Source organism: Eumetopias jubatus, unplaced genomic scaffold (assembly GCF_037043125.1).
Source record: "Eumetopias jubatus isolate StellerSeaLion01/CBP00866 unplaced genomic scaffold, mEumJub1_p1.0 scaffold_3, whole genome shotgun sequence".
NCBI classification, from domain to species: Eukaryota; Metazoa; Chordata; class Mammalia; order Carnivora; family Otariidae; genus Eumetopias; species Eumetopias jubatus.
Window position 1 is genome coordinate 66,512,289 of NW_028274809.1, and position 23,353 is coordinate 66,535,641.

Sequence of the window (23,353 nt, forward strand, 5' to 3'; positions counted from 1 at the left end):
AAACAGCATAAACGGCCAAAAACAGTGAAAAGATAAAGAGGAAAGATGATGGTTAAAAACAATGCACAGGGAGTAAGACAAACATTTTTAAAAAACACTGGGACTCAGTCTTAAAGAATAAATAGTCAAGATAAACTAAAATACCACAAAAAGGAATATAAACAATTAAACTCATCTCTATAAAATTCAATTGTTGACGTAAACATTACAATTAATAACATTAATATAAATGGATTAAGAAAATTAAAAGCACAGCAACTTTGTCCAAGGTTCCTCAGCTGGTGACACCTCCCTTTTCAGGGTAAAGCCTTATCATGTTCTTTGAGCTATCATTTCTTCATTTGTGGCATGAAGAACTTTCCCTTAATTTCCAAAATGCTGAAATTCTATGAAGATAATTTCAAAATTTGGGAGGGATCTCCTGGTCCAATACTTGTATTAGATAATCTGAAAGTAAAGTTTTGAACCATCCTATTTCATCATCTTCTTAATGGAATTCACCGAGTTCAACTAATTTTAGCCATTAGTAGAAGACTTAGTTGATTTAACCTTGTTTGGATCTTTTGCGCAATTACATTCAGGACATCTGATAAGCATATTACCTAGTGTCCCTTATGTTACGTCCTAAGCAAAATTTTTTTTCTCTGTTTAGTTCTTGGAGAAAGTTTGTCTTTTTATACACAGCTTTTAGGAATTGTTTTTGTTTTTTCCTAAATCCAGTGTGCTTCCACTTTTTCTTACTTACTGGCAACATTAGAGCTGAATCTAGCCTTGACTGTGTAAAGTACCCATCTCAAATTTCTAGTAACCTCTATTCATTTCCTTCAGAGCAGCCTTCTCAAATTGTAATCCACGTGCCACCTGCACCAAATTCATTTAGGGAGCTTGCTTAAAATGCAGATCTCTGGGCCATGCCCCAAACCAACTTTTTCAGAATTTCCAGAGACTGAACCCAGAAAGCTGCATCTTTGACAAGTAGCCCAAATGATTCCTATGTTAACTGAAGTTCAGAACTACTTTAAAGAATCCTCATTCTCTAAATAACTCAATGAAGCCAATTTTATATTAGTTAACCTGTAAGCCATGGTCTGCTTGACTGAGACAGAGATCTTAATAAGACACAATGCAACTTGAAGTATGAGGCCTAAATTGAAGCATGAGGCCATATACAGAAATCACTACTATTTCCCACATATATTTGGGGTTGGCAAATCTCCATTTGGATCCCAAGCCATAGGATATATCTTTTCTGATCCATGAATCAGTGGGGATTTTCACAATAGGGAGAGGAGAGAGAACTCAAGAAAATCAGAACTTTTGGGGATGCTTTCTCAAACTACTTTCCTGCTCCTCCTTAACTTCTTAGTTTCCTTGGATATTCACCCCACCCCCCACCTTATACCTCTCCCTGTTCCCATACTAAAGATGACAAAATATTTTGGAAATACATCTAAATGGACATTTTGGTTTTTCAACATCATGTTCATTATATGTCAGGCTGGAGATTAAGGCATTCAAGCCTTACTTCTTACTTGTGTTCTGGGGAGGAGAAGCAGCATTTATTAAGCTTGTGGCTGTAAAGTAGCGGGAACATTTACTGAAGGGCTATACATTTATTTAACAAATCGGTATTTCAAGGTCTGAGGTATGGGTCTGTCTGATGGGTATAATTAGTAGTGTAGTAATAACTAAGACTATTATTACTATTCTTCCTACTTCTAATACTACTAAAACCTCCAGCTTTTATGGAAAACCTACTTTATGCCACCTCTTGTATGAGTGACTTATAAGTGTGTGTGTGTGTGCACGTGTGTGCATGTGTGCGTGTGTGTGTAATACATATATCACTTAGTTCAAACAACAGCCCTGTTTCACTAGGTATTGTAATCTCCATTAAATAATGGGAAACTAAAAATTGGATTGGCTAGGTAGCATGTTCAATGTGACGTAGCTAGTGATGACAGAGCTAGATCTGTGCTATTACCAAATGAAAGGTAAGAGAGGAGAGGCAGAGGGAAGGTCATAAAGGTGCCTGCATACTTTGCTAAAGTGACTATGAGTCACTGAAGGCCACTGACAATTTTTAATAAGGGTAGGATATGTGTTTTAGAAAGATCACTTTGATGACAGTAAAGACAAGATTAGTGGCCTAGGAGTGAGTTTTCATTGGGAGACAAAGATTTTAAAAGACGATGTATAAAAGAAAAAGGTGAGATTTAATGGTTTTGTTTGTTTGTTTGTCTCAGTAAATTGTAAAGGGAGATTTATTGGTGAGAATCCATGACCAGTTTGGCTTATGAGCTCTGAATAAGTGAACTGAGGTAAACATTGTTTTAAATATCAATTGCTGGGGGTGCCTGGGTGGCTCAGTCGTTAAGCATCTGACTTTGGCTCAGGTCATGATCCCAGGGTCCTGGGATCAAGCCCCGCATCCGGCTCCCTGCTCCGCGGGAAGCCTGCTTCTCCCTCTCCCACTCCCCCTGCTTGTGTTCCCTCTCTCACTGTGTCTCTCTCTGTCAAATAAATAAAATCTTAAAAAAAATAAATATCAATTGCTGATTTAAAAATTACATATATTGTCTGTCCTTTGAAATAATGACTGGTTTAACTGGGCTAAGTTATTGCTAATGGTTATAGCTGAAAGGAATATGACATCGGATTGTTATACTTAGGTTAATATTATGCCTTGGTTTAGCATGCTAGTTTTTCATCTCTGCTTGTCTAAATTTACTCTTATAAGCCGTTGAATAAGGCTTATTGGTCTTGTCTTAGTCAGCCAATCAGATGGGGTTTTAGGTGGAGAAGAAAAAGAGATAAAAACAAACTAGAATAATGACCCACAATACCAATGTGGACCACACGTTCCATTGGTCTACTTCTTTGGTGTTTTGAAGAGAAGAAAGAAAGGGGGAGAAAAGAGGGGAGAGGGAGGAAAAGAAGTAGGAAGTAAAGAACAGGAAGATGCTCTGGAGCTCTGGCATGTCTTCAGAAAGAGTAATTAAATCAAGGCTGCCAAAGAAAAAAGAGCCCCACCCCCACCCCAGGATCCTGGCAGTGGTTCCTGGCCCCATCCTTCCTTGAGCACATCAGGGCACACAGACCCAGACCCAGACCCAGAGCACCCATTTCAATCCAAATGCCAAAGATGCTGGACTAACTTCACCTGTTTCCCTTTCTACACAGATTATGGAGCAAGAAAGCTGACACCAAGCCACATCAGAGTTCATCAGGGATGAGATATCTGTCAAGGATTTGTGGCAGAGTGGCTTACGGGAATAAAAATACAGAATCTCTTCTAGGGATAGTATAAGAACAAATGAAATAATTCCCAGAAGTGGCCTGAAGCTTTTCCAGAAAAAGGTGCTGTAACTATCTAAGGTATCTAAACTACCAGTAGGTATAAATTTGTGTTTGTGGAAGGTAAACTAAAATCTCTACTAGCTAACAAAGTCAGCTGTATCGGGAGAAAAAAAAAAAAAAAAAGAAGGCAAAAGAGTGATTACTTCCTTGATAGTTTGTTCCTCCAAAGAGGCAAACACTTAGAAACACGGCAGAGATGACCTGCAGGAGTGGAATGATGCCAAAGGCCATTGATGTAAGAAAGATAAACCAACCCAGCTTTTTATTTCTTTTTCTTTTAAAAGAGACATTCATTCCGTGTGTTTAGTGAACTAACCAGGATTGTAATTACTTGCATTTTATTATATTTATTCAGTAACTGGATAATATATAGCTCACCTGTTTGAATTGGGGTAAAGGACATACAAATATGTGGTTAGTATTTGGTTGTAAGCTGGCTTCTGAACTGGCCAAGTTTTTGAACTGACCAAGGAGTATTTACTTGTCTGGTGTCTCATCTGCAACTAACTAGAAAAACTGTCTAAAACTGTCTTAGTCAAGAAAGATGTTTATTGAATATAACAAGTAGTGCAGAGGCTGTTTGGGTCCAAGAGCTGAGCGATCTGTCAAGAGCCCAAGGGTAGATTTCTGTGATCTGCAACTCTCAGTGTGTCAGCTTTGCCCTCAGAATGGCATCCCTTCTGGTTGTAAGCTGACTGAAGTAGTGCCATGTATCATACCTCAATGCAATAAGGTCCAGGGGACAGAGAATTCTGTCTCCTCCTTGGTCTCTTTATTAGGAGTGAAGAAACTTTTCATAGACACTCACTTAGCAGGCTTCCCCTCACCTTCTGTTGGCCAGAACTGGACCACAAACATATTCCTGAGCCAATGATTGGCAAGGGGCTTGAAGAAGGTGTCTGGAGTAGAATGGATGTTGGGGAGTTGAACACAAAATTGTCTTCAGTATGAAAACATACAGTAGAAAAATTGAAGAGCTAATAAAACCAACAATTTGTCTATTACAATGTTGGCTTAATTATTATTATTTAGCAGTTGTCTCTCTGAGCTTATAGCTGTCTGATAAGGACAAAGTCACTGGGAACATCAACTCCTAGAAACTAATTATTATTTCCAAGATAGAAATTGTTCTGATGACAGAAATGAGTTCGTACTTTCCTACTCAGCTATTTTTTTCAGAGGTATGCCATTGAGTCCAGGTAGACAAAGAGGGAAATAGATTCTCTTATTAAAAAGTTAGCAAATCAATAAATAACATTTATGCGTGGACAATCATGAGTTTAGCTAACAGGAAGGGAACAATGGCAGAGAAAGTCTCAATTTCATTTGTATTTGGCCATGTCATAGCGATATCCTTGCTATACAGTTACTTTCTTTGTAGGTTTATTCAGACCAATAGGATTGCATAATTCCTTGACACCACAGTGAGAGCAAGAGGTAATGATAGATAAAAAAAGCTAGCCTAGGCTTTTAATTTATCTTCAAATAACTCTAAAGTACTTAAAATATATGTCAATGTGTATCCATTAGATGTGGGTTTTATGTTTGTTATTAATCCATTCCTGTTTATCTTCTACATTAAAAACAAAGGTGATGACTATACTGCTCTGTTTCTTAGATTTCACCACTCCATTCTTAACATGGGGCTGTATGCATAGTAACCTCCCAGTGAGGTAGTGAACTTATCCTAATTCCATTTCAGAACACATGAACTAAAAATCTCATTTCATAGGTTTGGAGCCCAGGCTATTTCCTGAGCTATATGGGTTTAAATCTTGTCTTCTTGACTTACTACTTTTGTAACTTGGACAAGTTATCCAACCTATCTCTACCTAGCTTTTTTTGATCTCTAAAATGGGAATAATAAGGTTAAATACGATTAAATGATTAAACCTCATAAGATTGAGTTAATGTATATAAATTACATGACAGAGTATCTGAGACATAGCAACAGTGTAACAGAGTTTTATCTATTACTATTGTTTAATTCTCAAAGCCACCTAGTTAGGTAAGCACACCAACCAGATGTTATTCCAAAAATCTTCTGAAATACGGAAAATAATGTTTAATTCTGCCTTGGAGAGTGTCCAGTGGTTATCATTATAATGTGCCAAATGCTCTGTATATGCCTTTAATAAATTATTATTCTCTTTCTCACATATGCTACTTGAAAATATGGTAAATACCAGAGGCGCCTGGGTGGCTCAGTCGTTAAGCGTCTGCCTTCGGCTCAGGTCATGGTCCCAGGGTCCTGGGATCGAGCCCCACATCGAGCACCGCATAGGGCTCCCTGCTCCACGGGAGGCCTGCTTCTCCCTCTCCCACTCCCCTCTCTCTCTATCTCTCTCTCTGTCAAATAAATAAACAAAATCTTTAAAAAGAAAAGAAAAGAAAAGAAAATATAGTAAATATCAGATAATCATTAACCCAAAATGAAAACCCCTTTAGAAAATATTAATAACTTTATTCAAAGGAAGGGTAGTTAGTCAGTCCATTTTGTCTTTTAGATTATGTCCTTCCTATAATAGTCGCTCATTGATACCAAGAAAACACAGGATCCTTTCCTCAGCAATGGACCCAATCTTTCCCAACAATTTGCTCTCTTATCATCAAGGACATAAAAATACATTGTGGGAATTTTTTTTCTGATCTCTCAAATTGTATGACACAGAGCAGCTTTCCATCCTTGAAGATGGCAAATTTACAGCCTCTGACATAATTTTGTCTCCAAGGGAACAGACCAGAACTAATTGATTTTTGTCTGTAACATAATCATAAAGATCCCTACAAAGGGAGAGAGAAACTATTGATATTAACAGGTTATAGACCAATGCAATTTTCCAAATTGTCTGCTATTCTGGAAATTAGGCAAGATGAGAACTCACAGGCTAGATGAGTAATGGGAAAAATAATACTTTTGCCCTTGCCATGTAATGCCCTGGCATATTCCAAATGTTTACCATGCCCTTTTTTTTCAGATTCTGATTCATTAACAAATATTAGCTTTGGATTTGTATTTGTTGTTTCATATAGTTTTAGAAACTTATGTTAGTATCAAAGCATACAGATATGTGTGCCTGGAAAACTGAATTGAACTATATAAATCTATTTTTCTGTAGTTATTTATATAAAGCTTAGATCTTTAAAATCAAATCACACAATAGTAAGATTCAAGATAAAAATGTCAACTATAATAGGAAAAGTCAGTCAAGAATAGAATGTGTGGAAAATGTTTTGCCTCAGAGCAACAATTTGTGTTGTCAGTAGACGTTTCAGTGAAGGTTACTTAGCTTCTCTGTGCCTGTTCTTCATTTATTTTAAATGCAGGGAGTTGACTAATTGTCAAATCCAATATATGCCTTTTAATTAGCATCTTCAAAATTCCTCTTTTGGCATCTATGTAACTGTTCTGACTTCATTGTCTAATTTTCCTTTCCTTAAAAACTGGTAGTCACAGGAGTCCAGCCTTTTCATCGTTCCAGTTTTTTCCTAGACAGTGTAATGCATATTCTTATCTTCAGTTTCAACCAGTGACTCTTTAATCAACATTTTCCCACCCAGACGGCTTTCCGATTCTCAGATCCATATTTTTATTACATACCCAGCTGTCTCACAGGCATCTCAAACTAAATAAATCCCAAACAGAATTTATTATCATGCCCTACAAATCCTCTCCACTTCTCTGTTGGGTTAATGACAACTTGTGGCTTAAACCAATCTGAGATTGAGCCTTACCTCATATGTCTTCATCAAGCCACATATCAAGGCATCACAAAATCTCGTTGATTTTCTCTCTTCTAATTTTGCATTGAATACAGTTCTCTGGCTATGGTTTGTCTTCTCTCTAACTTATTGGTGCCCTACTCTCTTCCAGGCACTGTGTTCACCTTCTAGGACGATTTTTTCATCTAAGGTCACATTAACTCTATGAAGTATGTGCTATCATTGCTAACATTATCCTTATTATGCAGATAGGGAAACTGAAGATTATGAAGGATAAAAAAATTGCCCAAGGTCACACTGCTAGGGAGTAGCAGAGCAAGGGCTTGAATGCAGTTCTGATTGCCATGTATAGGCCCTTAAATAATACAGCTATAGTCACATTCCCTTGCCTTCTCCTTTAGACTCCTGCTGTCCGTCTGTTTCCTTCTAGGGCGGTTCTCAAAGGGTGGTTTGCGGACAACTGGGGATTCCTGAATCCCTTTCAGGGGGCAGTGAGGTCTAAACTATTTTTCCTAATACTAATACCAAGATGACCTTTGCCTTTTTCACTGATAGGGCAAAGTCGTGGAGTGAAACAGCTCATGCCTTAGTAGGAAGCAAGGGAGCAGCGTCAAACTGTAGGACGAATCCTTGTTTTCTTCACCACCACGTACTTTCAGTAAGAAAAAAGTGCCAGTTCACATAAGAATGTCTTTGATGAGGCAGTAAATATTATTCATTTTATTAAATCTTGACCTAAGGAACATGTGTTTTTAATATTCTGTATGATGAAATTGGAAAAATACACGAAGCATTTCGGCTGCATGTTGCAGTGCCATGGCTGTCTCAAGGAAAAGCACTTGTGTGACTGTGTGAGTCAGGAGGTGAATAAGCCACTTTTTCTTTTTTTCATGGAGCACCATTTTCACTTGAAAGAAGAACTGACAAACTATGGTTATTCAGACTCAGATATTTAGCAGATATTTTCTAAAAAATGAACAAAGGAAAAGCTTGTCACTTCAGGAAAAGCAAATGACAGCATTCGTTGTCAACGTTAAAACTGGAGCTTTCAAGTGGAAATCGGAATTTTGGAAAACTTTTACCTGCCGCTGGGAACTAGACAGCCTCCCAATATATTATGACTTTTCTCATGAGATTAATGGTGATATTACCAAATGTGATTTTTGAATGTTAATGAAATTTGTCAAATTTGGGGAAATCTGCAAAACACTGTGCCAATATTTTCCAAATGATCCATGCATGAAGGTACAAAATCCATCCAAAAGGCAAAATCAGTAAAAAGTTCCTGATACAGTTTCAGAATCCACATTGAAACTAATTCAGGAAATCATCATTTGCAGAGTTTTGGTGTGTATCAAAGAATATTCACAAGTGCCTGAAAAGACAAGTAAAATACTCCTTCCTTTTCCAGCTACAGATATATATATATATATAGGATTTTCTTCATGTACTTCAATCAAAACAACATATCTCAACAGATTGAACTTGGAAGTAGATAAGACACTCTGGCTGTATTCCATTATGCCAGACAGTAAAGAGATTTGCCCAAATTTAAAAAAAATTCTTTCTTCTCAAGGCATTTTTTTAAATTTGTGATAATATAGTTATTTGTGTTAAAATATATTTTATATGTAGACATACAAAGGCTTATTATTATTATGTTAATAAAAGTTATAAAATCTTCTAATTTTTAATATGGTAAATATGAATAGATAAGTTCCCCATAAACAAAAGCTCTTTGACATTGTCAGTAATTTTAAGAGTATAAAAGGATCCTGAAACCAAAATGTTTGAAAATCATTGCTCTAGGATCAGCCCACCTGTCTACCCTTCATACTGCCACCATTTTTCTAATCTTCAAATTGATCCCATCACTCCCCACCCATGGCTTCTTAAGTGTGCTGTACAAGACCTTTGGTGAGTATATCCTGCCAGTGTTTCAGTCCTTGCTCTTACCACTCCCTTTTGAGCAGGTTGGTCTCCACCCATAATGAACTTCTTAGTTCTTCCCAGGCCCTCCTTGCTTTTCCCCATGCATATACTGTGTCCCAGTCTAACATGTCTCTACTGATGTGTCTTCCTACCAACTTTGTCCCAACTACTGTCACCACGAGGGTTGGTCAAATCCCAACTAGTCTAATAAAACTTCCTCAGGGAAACGTCCCTGAACTTCCCTCCCCACCCTTAACCTGGGCAGAACAAACTGCTCCCATTTATGGAGCTCAGACAATAACCAGCTGTATTATAATTATTTGTGTCCACATCTCTCACACTGGACTGTCAGCTCCTTAAGAGCAGGGACCATGGGTGTTAATCCAAACACAGAGTTGATACATAGTAGTCCTCAATAAATATTTCTTGAATAAATGATCCTAATCCTTCCAGGTTTAAAATTCTGTGGTCCATCTTATAATAGGAATTTTTGAACTACAGTATTTTTATTAATTAACAGAGGGATGCATTTCCTCTACCCATGCACATTCACACACACACCTTGGTTTTTAATCAAAGAGATCATCTCCTTAGGTCCTTTTTTATCTTTTTTGTCCTTGCAAGGACAGTTCTGGAGAAAATTTGGCATATTAAATCTGATATATTTTAATAAATAATAATGCACATATATTCATTAATAATATATATCTCACACCAAGGCATCAGTAGGAATTAATTTTTAAAACTCTGCTCTAATAGGAATATAAAATTATGTAAGAGGTCTATATAATAGGCTCACAAAGAACAAGAAGGAAGAAGAAGAAAAAATTAAAATAGAACTGCCATGGAACTATGAGATGTTTCTAAAAAGCAAACTTGCAGGAAAAGCCATGAGAAGCTCCCCTCACTGTGATTTTTAATGTCTCAACCTATCCAAATATTGGGCAAACCTTAGTTCACCTTGGAGGAAAAGCCAAGAGTCTGGAACTGGCCTATCTCCTCAGAATTTAGAGACAATAGTGTGGCAGTTTCAGAGACTTCTTTACTTCTTTTTGACCAAGACTCAAATTCTTTGTTCTAATCCTTGATAAGTAAACAGGAAGGTAAAAAATTATTTCTGTATAAATATGTTTTTATAATTTTGTGATACCTTGTTCCATGTCATCTCAGAGAAATAATCTATACAGATTATTAAAAATATCTTCACTTTAGATATTTTTAACCTAATCTCATTTTAAAACTTAGGAATCAAGAAAGTCCAGTTAAACGAGTATAATTGGATATTTCTTTAGGGCAATGTGTTGCCACAAATCTGATAAGGTATTTGAATGACACTGAGGTTGAGGAAAGTTAAATGTCATAAGCAAACTGTTAATGACAGGCTCAATATGAACCCAGAACTCAGAATCTGATTGCTGCATGTTTTTCATTCCATTGTTAATAAAGAAACAAAAATTAGTCTAACTAAATGCTCAAATACAAAAGTAACCTTTCTTCTCCCGTGAGAAAGCAACCATGTTTCATAGAAATGTCTTAAGATAGCTTTGTCATACTGTTTCATTTTCATTTAGCACTTGGTAAGAACCTTATCCATTCAGTTCATGAAAGGTGATGAGAGACAGGCAGATTACATGTCTCTGGGTATCTAAGGCTCACAGTTAATATGCAAACTCCTTCCACATTCAAAAATATAAATGTGATTTTTCCATACAGCCTAGTGTCAGGCTATGTGGACATCAAAATGGACATAAAATGGCTAAAAACTTTAATTCTAGTTTGTGCCATTTGCCATGAATTTAGAAGGCACAAAATAAATAGTTGAATTAGAAGGTTTGAGAATATTCTATTTTTATTAAAAAAGAACCGATTTTTTATTTCGTACCTTCTAAATTCACCTGATGGAGTACAAACAAAACAAAACAAAAAAACAGAAAAGCCCCATCCCACCACAAATCAGAAATCCTTTTTCAGAGCTAGTGCCAAAAATGGCACAGCTTTTTGACATCTGATATTTTATAACTTACTTATACCTTCATAGTAGCAGAAAATATAACAATGTCATATTACAAATATTAATTCAATGAAAAGACACAGCTATTAAAAATACTTTAGTCATCGGAATAGACCAGGGAACTAGTAATTCAGATATAAACTCAAAAAAATATATAATGATCTACAATCATTTTTAGTCTATATCATTTTTCTTGTGTTGCTGTAAGATCTAGAGTTTCCTATTGTCTGTAAGCTTAGTATATCCATGCACTAAACAGTTAAGAATTAAAAAGCCATTTAGGGATAAACTACTATGGAGACCAGAATAAGTGTGGGGGCAGAGATGGGGTGGGTGGTTGGGATAGGGAAGATGTCACAGGTGACTTTGATGATTACCCTGATGTCATGGTTGTAGACTGTTCTATAAGAGAGTGATGTATTCACTGTATTTTGTTGTTATTGTTTCTATTTTCTATCCTGATTTTTTAAATGTGATTTTTGGCACAATGCAAAATAAAATAACCATTAACTTATATTTCAAAATACAAGAAAATACAAGAAACCAGCCTGGGTTTCTTGTATTTTTGACAGTTCTGTCACATGTCTAGCAGAATTTTTTTTACCTTTCCTGGAGAATTGAGCAGGTGTCTGACTTACTTCCTTTCTAATCCCAGACAGTTGCTTGGCATGCATGAATACGCCCCTGTACTTGGTACTTCCTAGCCCACTCCCAGAATTCCATGGTCAGCTGTGGTTCCACCAGGTCAGGGCCTTACTTAAAGGAGAGTGGCTTGAATTTTGAGAATGCCTGAAACCACAACAGAGGAAATAGTTGAAGGAACGAAAAATAATTAGATGATGATAGCTGACACCAACACAGTGCTTATTAATTCCAAAACTATTCTAGACACTTAATGTAAATTAATTCATTTATTCCTTATGATAATCTGGGAGGTCAGTTCTCATAGCATCCCCATTTTATAAATGGAGACTGAAGCACTAAGGGGTTAACTTTTGCAAAGTCATACAGCTCATAAATGACAGAGCCAGGGTTAAGAACAGAGAGAGTCTAGCTCCACAGTCCATACTTCCAACCACTACACCAAATGGAAGATTCAGAAAGAATATCAAAAGTGTCTTGGAATAGTTGAATAACAACAGACTGGAAAAGGAAATACATTCTGCATTGCCTCAGAAGATGCTTCAGAAGGATCCAGGGTGAAAAGCTGAAAGAAAATAGTTTTGGGGGGCACCTAGGTGGCTCAGTTGTTTAAGCTTCTGCCTTTGGCTCAGGTCATGATCTCAGGGTCCTGGAATTGAGCCCCACGTCAGGCTCCCCGCTCAGCAGGAGTCTGCTGCTCCCTCTCCACTGCCCCTCCCCCCTGCTCCAGCTCTCTCTCTCTCTCTCTCTCTCTCTCTCTCTCTCAAATAAACAAATAAAGTCTTTGGATAAAAAAAGAAAAGAAAAAAATAGTTTTGACTTCTCTGTCACTGCTGATGGTCAGACTTTGTTTGGAGAACCAGTGGTCAATGATGATGATGCTGATGGCCAGAACAGTGGTTAGATTAGGCAAAACTTCTTTTCCTATTCTAAGATTTTATGAGACAGGCATATATGACTGTATTTCTTTATTTGAAGAGCTAGTAAGATGTAATAAAAGGAGTGGCGGGGGGAATGATGGGTCCTTAAGTAATTTCACTGACAAGTATTGCTGACATTACTCTTTTTACCAAAGTATACTATAATATGTTTTGGCTCAGAGGTCTCAGACCAGACTTTGATAGACTTATAAAATTGATTTATTGAAAATTAGATTGGATAATGATGCTCCCAGGTTAAAATCTGTAGTGCAGCACTAAAATGTTTATATTTTTAAAGTTACTAGATGAATCCCCAAAGGAACATTGTAAAATGTTTTTACTGTGCACTGAGAAAGAAAAGATGTCTATGCATTGAAGAAGAAACCATTTTTTTCACCAAAAATAAATATTCATTTGTTAATATACTAGCAAAGAAATTACCAGAAGAAACATTAAATGACATCTTGGCTGATTTTCTTAATCCCTCTCACTCACTTGCTTTCCTAACTCTCATGCATTTTTTTTCTTGGTAGGCAATTCTTATGCAAGAAGCTAAACGTAATTAAATGTGCAGGATGAAAAGATGGCACAGGCACTGCTGGTACCCCCGGGGCCTGAAAGCTTCCGCCTTTTTACTAGAGAATCTCTTGCTGCTATCGAAAAACGTGCTGCAGAAGAGAAAGCCAAAAAGCCCAAGAGAGAACAAGACAATGATGACGAGAACAAACCAAAGCCAAATAGTGACTTGGAAGCTGGGAAGAACCTTCCATTTATTTATGGAGACATTCCTCCAGAGATGGTGTCAGAGCCCTTGGAGGACCTGGACCCATACTATATCAATAAGAAAGTGAGTGTTGATTTTATACTTTCAAAAGTTAAGTTATATTTCCAAATTTAAGTCCTTAATTGAACACTAATATACTTTTCTCTGGCTCATATACATACTGCATCGTAAGTTTTCTACGGTTAAAGATTTTATACTTTTTATTTCCACTTTTAAACACAGTATAATAAACAGAAACATTTATAAGAAATGATGTCAAGATTTGGCTACAGGGAAGAGATATAAGAGATAAACAATTTCTTCAATTTCACAGTAACTGAGATAGTCAAAATTAAAATTGACACCTACAAAGTAAAATATCTATTATTACTGACATATTTAAGCACATGGTAGACAACAGAAGAACATGCAAAAGAAGATTTATGGGCATATGTACTTCTTATTTTTTAGTTCTTAACTGGCTTGAGGTTTCCTCACAATAGATTTGTACTCTAGAGGGTAATAATCTTACTTAACATCCTCCTATAGGAAGATAATACATTGACAAGCACAGTCACACCTACTTATTGTTAAAACATCACTCTGCAAAAAAAACCTCAAGAACAAAAGACAAAAAAACCCTCTTTTCTCTATCTACATATGATTTGAATCAAGTTATGACTATGCCTTCCTAATGCTATAATAACCACAGAATTCTGTCAGAATTAACTAGTTTTTTGAAGTTAAACCGGCTGTGCAGAGTTTTATAGTAAATATTTTTTTAAATGGATGATAGATTCTGAATCATCTAATTGGGTATTTTCGCATTTTATAACCACAATTTATATTTCACATTCATAAGCATAAAAACAGGTCTATGTAGAAACTAAAGATAAATAAATCTCACCATGAATTGATGGTATGTAGTTTAAAGAAGATATTGAATACCTTTATTAATCAGAACCAGTCCTTTTATAAAGAATGGTTAAGGAAATTGCACTCTCTAAGCAGTGCGCAATTTAATCTTCTAAGATCAGTGAGGGGTAAAGAACCTGATAGTTAACCATCCAGAGGTGGAACCAGCCCTACTGCCCTAAAGGAGGGCTTCTCAAACTTGCATGTGTATACACAGCACCTATGGATCTTGTTAAGATCCAGATTCAGATTCCAGAGGTCTGGGTGGGGCTAGAGATCCTGCATCTCTAACAAGTCCTCGAGCGAGACTCCTGCTGCTATAATACACGGGCCACACTTGGAATAGCAAGTTTTAAAATGCTTTCTAGAAGGCATAATACCAATTTAAATAGTTAAACAGGCCCTTTCTTTTTCCTCTGAAACTAGTGTCATGAAGGTGGCACTTAATATAGATTCACATATTTTTAAAAGTAATTTATTCCAGTACTCCACTATAGAAGTGATAAGGAAAAATTCAAAATTTAGTTACTGTATTATTACACATGATGCTGACAGTGAGACATCCCCCAAGAAACTAGAATAAAATTCTCCTTAAAATTGCTGATTCAAAGTATGTATTTGCAAAGATGTCTTTAAGAGACAGGGGTATGCTTACTCTGACATGCTTAGAAGTATTAGCTACTTAAAGAAAGGAAGTATCCTTAAGAAAGGAAATTGGTAAGATTAAGGGGTGAGGAGAATAACAGAAACAAACACCAGCATTTTCCAAGGGAAACAGATCTTTAGTAGTAGCACTGAAAGCATTTTCCTCCGCAAATCAAAGCCATTTCATTGGAGAGGGGCTACACTGGGCTACCTAACAGAGGTGTCATTAAACATTGTGCAGCATTTGATTAGGTCAGCTCGTTTGGACTCCACCCTCAGCAAAGAACCTTATTATAATTTGTCCCCCCACAAGATCTGCTTGAAAGGAAAGAATATGCTGGTTTTGCCACTGCAATTATTTCAGTCCATGTGACAGTAATACATCTCGTTGTAAATAAGCAGATTGGCATTCTGATTTTGTATGTCAGGCTTTCAGGCTTGGTTAATGTGCGTCTGCTGCTAAGAAACAGACTTGTTCTATGTGTGCTAACAAGTCAGTTTTTATCACCTCCCTGTCTGAGAACCAGACTTGGACCTTGATTTATTCCTTGTGGCCATGGTCCATCTTGGGAGACATCTAGACTATTTACTTTTTACTGTTGGCGCATTGCTTTTCTTTGTGAAGTATCTATAAACATGAAGACTGAGGTGCTACTGAAGAAAAAGGTAGTTTGTGATTGTTAGGATTGAAGGAGCTAAGCTAAGAAGCTACTGGAAAAGTTCTGCAATTTAAAAACATGGTATGAAGTTTATGTTAATTATATGAATAATGCAGGTGAAAGGCGCTTCAAAACTGTAAAGCATTATGTAACAGTATGCTGCCATTAATTATGATACATTTTACATACCTAATTTAATCAGATAATCAGATGAGCCACATCACAATGTATTTCAATAGTGTTTAAATTGACCAGGTAATAGCTGAAGAATAGTGACAGTGATAATCATAATAGCTAACGTTTGTTGTGCTCCTACTTTGTCGGGCACTGTTTCAGTGCTTTAAGTGGCATAATTCATTTAATATTCCAAGAACCAGTCAAGCAGGTACTATGTTAGCCTCATTTTACACATGGGGATGTCAAACCCAGAGAGGTTAGGTAACTTGCCCAAGTCACACTCCATAAGTGGTAAATTCAGGGATTGAACCCAGGCAGTCAGAGCTCTTATTTACTAAGCAAAACTATATATGGCATTAATAAAATAAAACATTAAAAAATTGGTTGTATACTTTTTTTGAATTCTCTGCTTGATATGGTCCTATTCAGAGATGTGAATCTTACTCCTGCCTTGAGTAGTAAAAATTTTAGTGAACCTATAAGATGTATATTTATCTGGGAATAAGCAAGCAGCATTCCAGAGTGAACCACAACCAGTTTGCCATACTTTCAGCTATAACTTTCATCACCTTAGTATCAATATGTAGTAATTTTTTTAAGTCACATCATTATTTATCATTACTTGGAGACCAGATTTTGGAGTTGACACTATTTATCCCTCCTCCAATTATCTGTCACTCTCTCCAATAATTTTCAGTTTAGGTACATCTCTCAATAACCTCAGAGTCCCAAATTTCAAGTGTCTTCCTTCTAATTCTTTCACTGTACAGAATATTAGTATTTTATTCCTCATTTCTCAGAACTCAAGGTTTTGTGTTTGGTGGTGTTCCCCAGAAAAAAACTGAAATTGTGTTCTTAAGGCCTGCTGTGTTCCAGAACCTGCAAATTCAATGAATATGCCCTTGGCATGTCATTTTTAATCCCATTAGCAAGAAGGCTAATCTTTCGGGAGAGCAGAGGATTCCATGTTTAAAGGGACAGTTCATTCCTGTCACGCTGTTATTGGAGATTTTTCAAAATAAATTCCTCTCCTAATGTTACAAGTGGTAACTGCTTTTTCAGGGAAATTGCCTTACAAAAGCATGAGTAAATGCACTTTAAATTATTGTGAACTTTACGTCATTGAATGCCTAAATGGATCTAGACTGTTTGTAATATTAAATGATCTAATCCTGTGAATTTAAGAAAATCCTTTAATGCATTTGTACTTCAAGGGCAGTTTTCCCAATATCCACTGCCCCTTATGGATGATCTATCTCAATGCTAGTAAAAATGTTTACTTGCCCTCCTTATAGAATTGTTCAAATTTATAGATTGCAGTTCATGGAAAACGGTTGGCTAGGTAATGCTTGGCTCCATGGTCTTGAATACGAAAGGGCCATGTACGGAGAAATTGTTTTCTCTGTCCTTTATACTCAAAATATAAATATTTCTGTCTACCTATTCAAACATTACCATGTTGTCAGTGAACATGATTGTATGGGATACAGCCCTTAGTTTAAGAGTAAAAACATATTATTAAGCAAATGATATATTGACGTCTTAAAGGTAAATGGCATTTTAAAGGTAAGCCTGCACTTAATTAAAACAAGTATTTATTTACAAACCACACTGTTAAATACTGTGAAAAAAAATGAAGAAAAAGTAGATTACAGGCTTTTATGCTCAATAATTTATAACAACTTCTAACCTAGTCTTCAGTGGAATGAACCCTACATGTAAATTGCTACTTGACTATAATTACAAGCAACATGCCAATGTGTGCAAATTAATACACTAAGACTTACTGGTAAAGGGAAACAATTAGGGAGTGAGCAGAAGGCAGTGATTTATCTGGAAAGACATGATGGAGGAGGTGATTTTGATAGCTGAGGACATTTTCTGAGAGTAGGGCTTTTCAACCCTGGCTGCATATTAGAATTACCTAAGGAAATTTTTAAAATAATACCCATGTCTGTGCCCATCCTCCAGAAATTCTGATTCAATTGGTTTTGAGTAGGACCCAAATACTGGCAATTTTAAAATCACCTCAAGAGATTCTAATATGCAGAGAGGACTAATAACCTTTGATATAATAGTTGGTGGGACTTCATTGTCAGGCCCGGTATAGAACTGAAATGGGGGGAGTTTATATTAGATGACCTCTCAGTTACCCCCTTCCTCTAGGATTTTATGACACATTTTCAGAATCAGAGGGGGAAGCTAACAGGTTATGAGTGGAATTGAGAAGTGGACTGAATTGGTTGGACCAGAGATACCTTAGTGAGCAAAACTAAAAGATGATCCTAGAGAGATGTGGTGGGTAATCACCGGGTAGCATGGCTTAAATGCTAAATTGATTATAGGTTTCAATTCATAGAATTTTAGCCACAAAATGCCCTTTGAAATGATGTATTTAATCCTAATTCTCAATGCAGCTGTCCCTTCTCAGTATTACCAGCAGATATATAGAATCAGCAAAACCAGGTTATTCAGCTTGTTTGAACATTTTAAAGTAGGACAACTACCATAGGGAAAATAGGCTTCATAAACTTTAGGGTTCAAAGACTTGAAATAATTAAAATAAAAAAAGATTATTTTAGTAGCAATATGTACAGAATAATCTGAAAAAGTTTCCAAAGCTGGAGACAGATGGTAAGCTTTAAATAAAATTGGAGTCTGTAAAGTTACAATTTGATAAAAAATTTTGTGTAGGATCATCAGTTTGTATCAGAAAGTTGGAACTCTAGAGACAAATTAGATAATAGTAAATCAAATGTTTATTTGTAGCTATATGTTAATTTAGGGGAGAAACATCTAACATGTTTATAGTTACAATATACCACTTGTTTAAACAAACAAGTTTGAATAAACAAATCAGGTGAAAAGTTCTTCATGTGTTTCAGCTCTTCAAGTAAGCCACATGTCTGATCTAGTAATTTTTTTTTCATATTTTCTTTTTCAGACTTTTATAGTATTGAATAAAGGGAAGGCAATTTTCCGATTCAGTGCCACCTCTGCCTTGTATATTTTAACTCCACTAAATCCTGTTAGGAAAATTGCTATTAAGATTTTGGTACATTCATATCCTTTTCATGTGACTGAATGCTGGTACTTGATTTTATAGAAAATGTCATTCTTCTATATATATTTTTGTATATTTATATTTTACATATACTGTTTTATATATTATATATAATTTCTTTGAGATTAATGGTGACATTATTTAATCTGTTCTTTGATTCTTCTGCCATTCATAAAAAGATTAGCATAGAATAACTATTATGATTCTAAAAGTAAAAATGAACTATGTTAGTGAACATGTAAATGAAACATACCATGTAGAAGGAACAACAACAAATCTACTTCACACTTTTATTATCCTCTAGAGCATACATAACTATTGCTAAAGAAATGAAGCCTATTGTGGTTAGTATTATTATCTATGTTACCAAATGTTCACACTTTTATGCCTTAATTGGTTCTATATCTTCAGCACATGGGTCTGTTTTTCCTTCCTTCCTTTACTATTTTTTAAACTATATATGTGCCTATATATCTGATAATATATATTCAAAAATCACTGAACTTAAGACTACTTACAACGATAGTCAAAAACCATACAAAGACAGAATGGGTATGGATTTCAAGAAAATTCTCCAACAATGATAAAATAGAAAGGTATTCAGAGGCTGTGTTTAACAATGGGCATTTTTTTTGTTTTTATTTAATTAAATTCCTATTAACATAAAGTGTAATATTAGTATCAAGTGTACAATTTAGTAATTCAACACTTCCATACAACACACAGTGCTCATCACAAATGCACTCCTTAATCCATCTCCCACCCACCTCCCCTCTGGTAACCATCAGTTTGTTCTCTGTAGGTAAGAGTCTATTTCTTGGTTTGCCTCTTTTTCCTCCTATGATCATTTGTTTTGTTTCTTAAATTCCACACATGAGTGAAATCATATGGTATTTGTCCTTCTCTGACTTATTTCACTTAGCATTATATCCTCTAGCTCCATCCATGTTGTTGCAAATGGCAAGATTTCAATCTTTTTTATGGCTAATATTCGTGTGTGTGTGTGTGTGTGTGTGTGTGTGTGTGTGTACACACCACATCTTCTTTATTCATTCATCAGTTGATGGACATTTGGGCTCTTTCCATAATTTGACTATTGTAGATAATGCTGTTATAAACATTGGGGTGCATGTATCCCTTTGAATTAGTATTTTTGTATTCTTTGGATAAATACCTAGTAGTACAATTGCTGAATTGTAGGGTAGTCCTATTTTTAATCTTTTGAGACGCCTCCATATTGTCTTTCAGAGCAGCTGTACCAGTTTGCATTCCCACCAACAGTGTAAAAGGGTTCCCCTTTCTCCACATCCTTGCCGACACCATTTGTTTCTTGTGATATGTTATCATTTTTTTTCTTTTTCAAATTTTTATTTAAATTCTAGTTAGTTAACATATAGTGTAATACTGGTTTCAGGAGTAGAATTTAGGGATTCATCACTTACATATAACACCCAGTGCTCAACACAAGTGCCCTCCTTAATACCCATCACCCATCTAGCCCATTCTCCACCCACCTCCCTTCCATCAGTCCTATAGTTAGGAGTCTCTTATGGTTTCCTTCCCTCTTTTTTCCCCCTTCCCCTATGTTCATCTGTCTTGTTTCTTAAGTTCCACAAATGAGTGAAATCATGTGGTATTTGTCTTTCTCTGAATTATTTCGATTAGCATAATACACCCTAATACACCATTGCAAATGGCAAGATTTCTTTCTTTTGATGGCTGAGTAATATTCCAGTGTGTGTGTGTGTGTGTGTGTGTGTGTGTGTGTGTGTGTGTGTGTGTGTGTACCTACCAAGCTTCTTTATCCATTCATCGGTTGATGGACATTTGGGCTCTTTCAATAATTTGGTTATTGTTGATAATGCTGCTATAAACATCAGGGTGCATGTGCCCCTTTGAATCAGTATTTTTTTATCCTTTAGGTAAATACCTAGTAGTGCAACTGCTGGGTCCTAGGGCAGTTCTAGTTGTAACTTTTTGAGGAACCTCCATACTGTTTTCCAGAGTGGCTGCCCCAGTTTGCATTCTCATCAAGAGTGTAAGAGGGTTCCCCTTTCTCCACATCCTCAACAACAACTGTTTTTTCCTGTGTTGTTAATTTTAGCCATTCTGACAGGTGTGAGGTGATATCTCATTGTAGTTTTGATTTGTTTTTCCTTGATGATGAGTGATGTCAAACACCTTTTCATGTGTCTGTTGGCCATCTGTATGTCATCTTTGGAAAAATGTCTATTCATATCTTCTGTCCATTTTTAATTGGATTATTTGTTTTTTTAGGTGTTGAGTTTTGTAAGTTCTTTATACACTTTTTTCTTTTTGTTGTTGTTGTTTTTGTTTTTTATTATGTTATGTTAATCACCATACATTACATCATTAGTTTTTGATGTAGTGTTCCATGATTCATTGTTTGCATATAACACCCAGTGCTCCATTCAGTGCATGCCCTCTTTAATACCCATCACCAGGCTAGCCCATCCCCCACCCCCTTCCCCTCTAGAACCCTCAATTTGTTTCTCAGAGTGCATAGTCTCTCATGGTTGTCTCCCCCTCCGATTTCCCCCTCTTCATTTTTCCTTTCCTATTATCTTCTTTTTTTTTTAACATATAATGTATTATTTGTTTCTGTGACCTGTACCTCTTTATACATTTTAGATACAAATCCTTTATCAGATATGTCATTTGCAAATAATCTCCCATTCTGTAGTTTGCCTTTTAGTTTTGTTGATTGTCTCCTTTGCTGTGCAAAAGCTTTTTATTCTGATAAAGACCCAATAGTTTATTATTGCTTTTGTTTCCCTTGCCTCAGGAGACATTATCTAGTAAGAAGTTGCTATGGCTGATGTCAAGGAGATTACTGCCTGTGTTCTCCTCTAGATTTTAATGGTTTCCTGTCTCACATTTAGGTCTTTAATCAAGAATGGGAATTTTATATAGATAGATTAAAAAAGCCTTATAAAAACTAAAAGAGAGAAAAAAGACTGGTTAACCTAGAGATACAGCAAATAGGACTGAACTTTTTGAGGTTCATTTGAATTCTTTTCATTCTGTGGTTTGATATAAGCAAACATTTACATTTTTAAATAAAAATTCACCCTAAAATAATCATAATCTTCCTTAGAGTGAAGTCTGATTGAGATCCTAAGAGAACTTAATTACAGCTAATTCTCAGGAAGTTTACAAAATAGCATTTATCTGTTAGGTATGGTGTGGACTAGGTACAGAAGGATATCTAGATGGCCCACTAAGTTCCCCCATAGTCTAAAGTAAAAATAAAAAGTTAGAAAACAATATTAACTTATCAGCAAAAAATTCTCTCTCCCTTTACTCTTCTTTTATCAACACTAAAAGAATGAGTCACATCACAATAAGACTATTAAGAGTACCTAATTACAGTAGAATTCTCATTCAATGTAATCCTTGAATATACTGGGGTATACATTCTCAGGGTTTTTATATTGTATTCATTAACATTTTGTCAGCCAGTGCTGATTTTAAATCATCTGAAGTACAACTTCAGATATAATTACATTTATATTTTTTACAATTTACACTTATATTGTGAACTTACTAAAGAATGGTCATTTCCCCTCGCAGTGTTATTTCACATAACTGATTGGAATGCAAAATTCCCACTGCTTAAAATAGAGATCTCTTTCCATTAAATTCAGTTCTGTGAAATTTTACATTTCATGTAAAATGAAAAAGAGTAGACCAAGAACATATGATAGGCTTTGAAGTTTCTTATTACTTTTGCCATTGTTTTAAAACATATAAGACAAATTTCACAGGTAACTTTGATGATTTTTTTTTGGCATTGGATTGTTTGTAAATGGCCATGATAATACACTAGCATTTATTCCTTAACTATAATCTACTTTATTCAGCATGCTTATCATGTGCACTATTTTGACCAACTGCGTATTTATGACCTTGAGTAACCCTCCAGACTGGACGAAGAATGTAGAGTAAGTAGGAATGACTTCTTTGAATGAGAAATGCACACTCAAATTCTCTAGCAATCGCCTTATGGTTACGGTCTGACAAGTTTTATACTTTTTGGAGTCAGGCTAAAAACTTCTAAGAAAAAGTTCTTTCCATAACACGAAAGAAGATAAGGGAAGTTCTTTGGGGGAGTTTCTCTTCTATGAGGTAAGTATTCTTTCCAACAAATTCATGATAGTATCTGTTTAAGAAAGGTTATAAATAGTATATACACTAGCTGGTAAACTAAACCAATCATTTAGCTTGATTCAAGTTTTTAGTTTGATTTAGTATTTAGTTTGATAAAAGTTAAGATTCAATCATAGTTATGCATTTTAGATAAAAAAAAAATGACCATTTTGTGCACCTGGGTGGCTTAGTTGGTTAAACACCTGGCTCTTGATTTCGTCTCAAGTCATGATCTCAGGGAGCCTATGCTCTGCGCTCAGCAGGAAGTCTGCTTGAGGATTCTCTCTCTCAAATAAATAAATAAATCTTAAAAAAAAAAACAATGACCATTTGAGTAATGTGATGAATAAAATTATCTTATTCTAATATATT

General features: G+C 35.7%; 1 protein-coding gene across 7 annotated transcripts in view; it reads left to right on the forward strand.

Annotated features, from left to right (window-relative positions):
- The first annotated feature begins 13,171 nt into the window (after positions 1-13,171).
- Positions 13,172-23,353, forward strand: part of LOC114223176 (sodium channel protein type 3 subunit alpha) — a 79,644-nt gene continuing 69,462 nt past the window's right edge. For all 7 annotated transcript variants that reach the window (XM_028121980.2, XM_028122021.2, XM_028121963.2 and 4 more), the window contains exons 1-3: positions 13,172-13,435; positions 18,692-18,810; positions 22,687-22,776. In XM_028121980.2, the coding sequence (XP_027977781.1) occupies positions 13,172-13,435; positions 18,692-18,810; positions 22,687-22,776 (473 nt within the window). The remainder of the gene's footprint in view (positions 13,436-18,691; positions 18,811-22,686; positions 22,777-23,353) is intronic.